The 7,704-nt window shown below is 25.8% G+C and overlaps 1 protein-coding gene across 1 annotated transcript in view; it reads right to left on the reverse strand.

Moving 5' to 3' along the window:
- Positions 1–5,968: 5,968 nt before the first annotated feature.
- Positions 5,969–7,704, reverse strand: part of LOC111684284 — a 46,561-nt gene continuing 44,825 nt past the window's right edge. The window contains exons 2-3 of the mRNA XM_046949978.1: positions 6,397–6,511; positions 5,969–6,024 (exon numbers count right to left, since the gene is read on the reverse strand). Coding sequence (XP_046805934.1) covers positions 5,969–6,024; positions 6,397–6,511 — 171 coding nt within the window. The remainder of the gene's footprint in view (positions 6,025–6,396; positions 6,512–7,704) is intronic.

The following is a 7,704-nucleotide window of genomic DNA, read 5'->3' on the forward strand; positions in this document are numbered from 1 at the left end:
TTTATACCTAAAGATCTTTGGAATTGTGAATATGTTTTTGTTAAAATACTTAGACCGAACAGTTTAGAATGCCCTTACGAAGGACCCTTTAAAGTTATTCAAAAAAAATAAAAACACTTTTAATATCCAATGTGGTAATGTTATTAAAACTCACTCAATTGATCTACTAAAACCAGCGCATATTGACAAATCAACACAACTATCAAATAATAAACCTAACACAACCTTCCACATTCAATAATAAGTTATTTTTCTTTAATTTCTATTACTGGTGGGGGAGTAATGTAGTGTATCACTACATACTTCTATTTCTTTTAAAAACTTGTATTATTTACTTTATGTTATTATGTTTTTAAATCAAGTTTTACATTTTTTTATTTTCAAACTTGTCTTTATAATTTTTCATTCAACAAATAAATTTTGTACAAAGAAGTTATTAAAATAAATAAACCTTTTTTATAAAATAAACCTTTTTATAAAATAAAATAACTTCAAGCATATTAAGCTTTTATAAAGAATAGAAAAATGCTTTATGCTTTTTCTATAAAAATGGATTTTGATCTTTTTTCATAAAAGCATACAAAATTTTTAAAAAAATTTTATATCAATAATATAAAATTTTTTTGAAAATTTTGAGCTTTTGTATCAAATTGATGTTTGAAAAATTATTTTCTAGCTTTTAAAACTCTAATTGATATTTTTTATAAAAACTTTCTCAGCTTTTTAAAAAAAATTGTGCCCTTTTCTAAAATAAGGTTTTTTGAAGCATTTGTAGTTTTTTTAAAGCTTTTTTGATTCGAACCCATATTGAGCTTATTTAAAAAAGCTGCTTTACATAGAAAAACTTTTTAACTTAAAACTTTTTCTAAAAGAAAGCATGTATATTGAGCAAGCTTTTTCTGTAAAGTTTCTTCCTCTGTTATTTGTTGTAATTCTTACAATCATGTCTCACTGTCAAAACTCAAAATTACTTAAAACTTTCTCATTTACTTTCATAAAAATATAATAACCGATTATTTACTAAAAAGCTTTATATAAGTACATACATATTTATTTCAATAATAAGTTATAATAAGTCTCTCAAACCAATAGTTTTTCCCGTAAAAACACAAATTTCAATCAATACTACTTAAAGGCCAAAAAACAATACAACAAAGGCTCAATAAACAAATTCTTAAAAAAAACAACTTTACACACTTTTGTACTTAAGAGAATAATACACATACATACATACATAATATATACTTGACAATTTTTTTCATTGAAAACTATAAAGTTTTATAATGAAAAGAAAAGTATAGTAAAGTATTGTCGCTTGAAAAACAGAAAAACAGCAGGTGTTGGGTTTTTTTTACAATAAAGAAATACAACTTCTGTTGTGGCTGCTGTATTGTTATTGGAAAAATAAAAGAAAAACTTAATAAAAGTTGTGTTAATCTTTAAGCATTAAACAATTGTTAAGATCGGTAAAAAAACACAGAATTATTTGCATACTACTTATGCGGGCTAGTTGAGAAAAAGCATATTATTATGGAAAAAGTAGTCATTCAATAAACAGTCACTGCTGTTATTATTTTATATTCTTTATAAAAGCTTTGGTTTTTTTCCATTATTTTTGGTTTCAGTAATAATGAAATTGAAGTTGAAATGGAATGAAATGAAATGCTGCTTATTATATTAATGCAATAGCATTAATGCAACACTTTAACATATACAACTGTACACACACACACACAATACAAAAAAGTTGCAAGAGAGAAAGTATCATTATTATCAACACTCAACTGATGACACAACTTTTTTCTTCATTCCCAGCTACTGTGTTGGTTGATAACTGTAGAGTTCTTATGGTTTTAAGTGGATTGTGTTTTTTAATACTTTTTGCGCATTTTTTATATATATTTTTTTGCTTTTAGTCGAAAATAATAAAAATACAAACTTTATTTAATACTACTACTTAATAAGACTTTTTCTTAATTTTTATTATTCTTTTTTTAAACATATTCCCAGTATTTGATCTGTTTTATTGTATTTTTGTGGTTGAAAGAAAGAAAATTATGCTTTTAAAAATAAGTATTTTATTCACTTTTTTTTGCTTTTTATTTGTTATATTACTGTCATCTAGAGTTAATATTTATTTTAAGCATAATTCTTAACTCAGATTATGAAAATGGGGGGTTTATTTTTTTTATTTTCATTTTTTCTTAGATAAGTAGTCTACTTATATGATGTGTTTTGTGGTATTGTAAAGAAAAAGAAGAAGTTTTTTGTTTTTTTTTTAATATTAAAGTTTTTGTTATTAATTATTCAGTCAGTTTATTCATAAATGTGTGGGGAATGAAAAAGTTTAAAATTGCACCCACTGGATATATGGATTTTTAACTAAATAAATAAAATTAAATACATTTTTTATGAAATATTTAAGATTTATTTGAACTTTGTAAAAATAAAAGCTTAATTTATAGTTAAGCTTTTATTCGTTAATGGCTTGTACCATTATAACCATTAACTTTTCAACGACTACTATTTATCATCTGTATTAGTTTTAATTACAATTGTAATGACTTACATATAATTAGATACGTAAGTATTTCCAAAAACATTGTTCGACATGGTTACTATAACTAATCTATGTTCACTGTAACAATATATTGTTATCAAAAACATAGAATTGTTATTTTAATTCAATTTCAACAATATTGTTGTTACTGTAATCATTTTCATGTTTATGGCAATTATAAAAAGCTTCTTAATATTTTAACATGACACCTTTTAAGGCTGTTGCACAGAAAAGCCTTTATGATTTTTTAAAGAAAAATATTTTAATAATTTTTTAGTGATCATCTTTTTGATGTTTTTCAATGGAACAGTTATTTATGCCTTTCTATTAATAATTATTTAATTGAAAAGATTTTAAAGCTTTTTCTATACAACAAGCTTATTGAGCTTTTTTTATAAAATCTGTTATGCCTTGTTCTATAAAAAGCTATATGACCTCTGTGTTTTTTTAAAAGCTTTTTGAAACTTTTTTAAAGAAAACCTTTTTAATAATATTTCAATGAAAAGCTTTTTGAGCTTTTTCATTTAAACATCTATTTGAGCAATTGTATAAAAAAGGTTGTATTAATTACAAATAGAAAAACGTTTATATATTTTTACATTTAAAAAGATTTTTTATTAAAAACCTTAAATGACGTTTTTTATTACAAAGGCTTTTTGTAGAAAAGCATTTTCTATTAAAAAGTTGAAAAGTTTTTTATTAAAAGGCTTTAATAGGGTTCTTTAATGGGGCTTTTTGCAGAAAAGCTTTTTAATCTTTTTATGGAAAAATTTTAATGTTTTTTTAAAGCGCTTTTTGAACTTTTTTTTAAACTTTTTCTATAGAAAGACTTTTTTAATTTTTTCTAAAAAGCTATTCCTTTTAAAGAGCATTATTTGTTATTTGTATTTAATGCTATTTAAAGCAAACTAATATGGCAAATTTAATAAATGTATTTAAAATAACTCCATTATTTATAATAATAACACTTGCTAACATATTGTACATCGTAGTTTCTTTTACTAACGTTTATTGTAAATATTCTTTACATTTTTTCCAGTTTTTTGTTGTTAACGAAAAGAAAAACCTTAAAAGTGAAGAAATATGTAAAATGTTAAAAATAATCCTTTTCCTGGTAAAATGTAACCTAAGAACCGCAAATAAACACAAAAAAGCATTGTTTGTAAGTATATATCGTCAACTGAAATGTGGAAGGTAGTAACAATACATTTTTAAATTTTGAGAGGAGAAACAAAAAACTAAATAAAATTAAAACTATTGTTGCTATAAAACGTATTTTTTTTACAAAATTTATAGCAATACTTCAATTTTAAATTTATTGATTGCTACAGGATTTTCCATATTTTATCGTAATACTCCAACCCGACAAATCTTATGCTAAAAAACTATCAGAAAAAAAACAATTGGAAAATTTTACCTTCGTAGTCTAGACCTGGAACAGGAAATGTTTTCTTTATTTAAAATCATTCAAGTCTTAACAGTATTTTAGATTCAAAGTTAAATTTGTATACAAATTTTTATATAAAACCTATTTCTTTGTTTTACATAAACCTTTTACCAAGATTATTTATTTGTGGTAGTGTTCCTTTTTTTCATATTTTGTTATTTTTTACATATCTTTGGTTTCTTTGCTATAATGCTGACATTGGTCGTTTTTTAAGTATATTTTCTTTTTATTATTTTTTTACATTTCTTTTTTTTAATCTATTTTTTCTGCTATTTGGTTTCTGTATAACGAACAAAGAACATAACTGCTGTTTCCAGTATTATGCTTGTATAACCTTCCATCTTTTCTTTCTTATGACCAAAAGAATGGTTAGTGTTGTTTTTCTTTTATACTAGCAACTCTTAACCATTGTATTCGTAGTCAATTTCTTGACTAAGCTGGCTTGTTTTTGCTTTCTAGAAATATATACAATAAAATATTTTTGCATTTGTTCAATGTTGTTGTAAAAGCTGTTGCTTTTGCCATTTATTTCGGTTTGTATGTACATTGCTAGTTTTTTTTTCATATTTTTTTCCAGTTTTATGTTATATAACGGAAACGGAAGCAAAACTGCTTACAGCGCGAAAAGCTACACAGCTTTTGCAATATTTGTTCACAGCATAACACACAAACACATACAGTTAAACAGTCTTACACATACATAGGTACTTTTTTTACTTTTTTCTCTTTCAAAAGGAGAATAAAAAAATATTGTTACGAGAAAAATTGAAAGAATTTCCTTGGTTTCCATTGATGAAGGTAAACATAAGTTATAAATGCATATCTGAGTTTATACACAAACATCTATAGAAAAGTGTGTTGTGTAAAAAAAAACTAAAAAAAAAAAATCAAACACTACCATCTTCAGAAAAAAGCAATGCCCTTGCCTTAACACATCTCCTGTTTCAAAATATTCATTCATCTTTTTGCCACAAAAACGTTATTTTGTTCGAGAAAAAATTTTTCCCAAAAATGTTTAAGTGTGGCAATATTATTCAAGTATTTTATATTTTGTGTTGCTGCATTAAGTTATGATTTCTTTTCTTTTTTATTTTATTTAATATTTTCTTCTTTAATACATTTCTTATTGACTGCAAAATGTTAAAGTAAATATAAAGGGTATCTGACAGAAATGCCGATATATAATCCTATAAAGCTAAAGATTTTTATTCCACTTAGTAGGCTTAATGCTGTAGGTCAATTTTCCGTTTTATGTTAAACCAATATTTATAAGAATATGAGAATTAAATTAAACACTTAAGTGAAGTTTGCTAAAGGTTAATAAGAGTTTTACAAATACATAAATTTTCATAAATTTAACAACTTCATTAATTAAAAGTTGTTTTTTAAGAAAATTTAATTTAAAATTCTGGAAATTTTTTCATTTAGCTTTTCTTTAAGTTACAAAATGGATTATTGGGAAATTTTTGCGAATTATTTGGAGGTATTTTTTTTATTAATTATACTGAAGTCAAGATCTTAAACGCTGGTAAAGAAAACATTGGAACATTTAAAAATATATAAATTTTTTTATTATTCTCGATGTATTCCTACATCAGACTCTTAAAAATGCTCTTACTTGGATATATTCTGGATCTTGATTTTCGATAAAATATCGATGCGCTTAACGTGAACAACTGCCATTTTAGCCTTATTTTACAGTGGTATTTTTCAACCAGATTAGACGTGTAGTCTGTCTAGACTTAACTTCAAAGATGTAAAAACATTACAACTACGCAGATGGGACGTATTCGGTAGACCGAAACACGAATCCATCAAATAAGCCGAGTGCTTTCTTCTATGAACATAGTCAAACCTGAACATACGTATTCATCTTATTTGTATAAGATACATTTCATCTATCATTCCATAAGATACATTTTATTTAGCATTTATAGAGAACAGTACATTCATCCTGTATCTTATTCACTTAACACTAAATCAACGCTTAGTCCAATAGCCACTCTTCTGTGGGTAACTGTTGTATTTGGCAACAGCATTGAAATTATTCCGAATTATATACTTTATTGTGCATTTGTCCTATAACATTCTCGTCCCACGAATGTCGGTTTAAACCGCAATCAACACGAGTACCTCGAAGGAACATCTGCAATAACTGGGACAAGACAAAGTACGAAATTGTGCCCTGCGACCTTTCCAAGGAAGGGCCAAGGATACATTTGATCATTACAATTTTGTAGTCCGGGCAACACCCGGAATTTTAATAACGCCAAGATGGGGCTTTCAACATGCCCCAGGGGGTATTTTTGAGTTTCATATTAACAAAAAATTCATAAAATCTGTCATAAATATGTTTATACAAGAAAAACACTAAATCAAAAACACTTACCGCCTTCATCTGTCATTACCAAAATGGTAGTTTCAGGACCCAATCCCTCGGGATTGAAAACCTGTACGGTAACCTTGTACTGTGTATAAGGTTCCAAATTGAGAATTTCATGACTCTAGAAAGAAAAAAGTTAAAAAATAAATGAAACAATTTTTTTTTCAAAATAATAAGGAAATTATTTATAAAAGATTTTGCTAGCTATATAATGTTTTTAATCCATAATTTTGTGCTTTAAGTTTTCATATTTATGCTGGAGAATAATTTTTCTTATAACTTAAGAAAAAGATAAAACTGCCAATGATGAACGAGTTAAAAAGAAAACGGAAATTGCGCGAATTTTTTCATAAAAAAATCAACTAAAATCGATTTGCTATATTTTTTCATTCGTTTAAACTTTTTTCAACTTTTTGTAGTTGCTGTCTGTATGCAGCAATATTTTGTATAGTTGGTTTTCTTTAAAATTTAGTTTCTTCCTTTTTTAGGATTTCTTTTTTATCTGTTCAGTTGTATGACAAAAACGTTAATCGGAAATTGAGTTTAGTCTCAATTTTTTTTTACTTTTCTATTTGTTTTCTGTTGTAGACTTTGAAAATTCCTTTTTAATATCAAGACTTGCAGAGAAATAAAGAGATAGGGAGTGTTTTTTATTATTATAGTTGTTGTTTGTTTAAACCAGACAAATAGTGACAATTAGTGATATTACAAGGATAAACAAGGATGCAACATTAAATTGTAGTATTCTGGTTTGGTTCCTTATTTCCCTTTTTACCACAAGTGACAAGAGTAAGTATGCAGAAGTTTGCTGTTTTATTTGTAAGTTATTTGGGAAAAAGTCTAAAAACCTCAATTATTCTATTGTGCTAATAGATTTCGTTGTAAGAAACATTGATATGTTAGAAGGTAATTAGGTATAGATTATTGAAGGAAATGAGAATCTATTATTGATTGTTTTTAAAATCTATCCAATCTCTTACATTATACGATGTTGTGTGCATTTGAGGTTTGTTTGCAAGTCTGCTGCATAGATTGCAGTAGAAAACAAAAGTAGGTCATATAAGAGAGATTTGTTGCAATAGTTTTACTTAGTTAATACGAATGTATATTTAAATACATATTCATATCAACTAATACATATGCATATCGAGTAAAATTAATTATATAACTAATTAACTAACTAACTATCTATCTATATTTTTCTTTTTTTTTTTAATGGACGTAGTGATAGCGCGCTATCCACTAGTGGCCCTACGATAACTCCTCCAAGTCAACCCGGTACTACTGTGGCATTTCTTCAGGTTGACTGGTTTA

The sequence above is a fragment of the Lucilia cuprina genome, chromosome 4 (assembly GCF_022045245.1).
Source record: "Lucilia cuprina isolate Lc7/37 chromosome 4, ASM2204524v1, whole genome shotgun sequence".
Taxonomy (NCBI): Eukaryota; Metazoa; Arthropoda; class Insecta; order Diptera; family Calliphoridae; genus Lucilia; species Lucilia cuprina.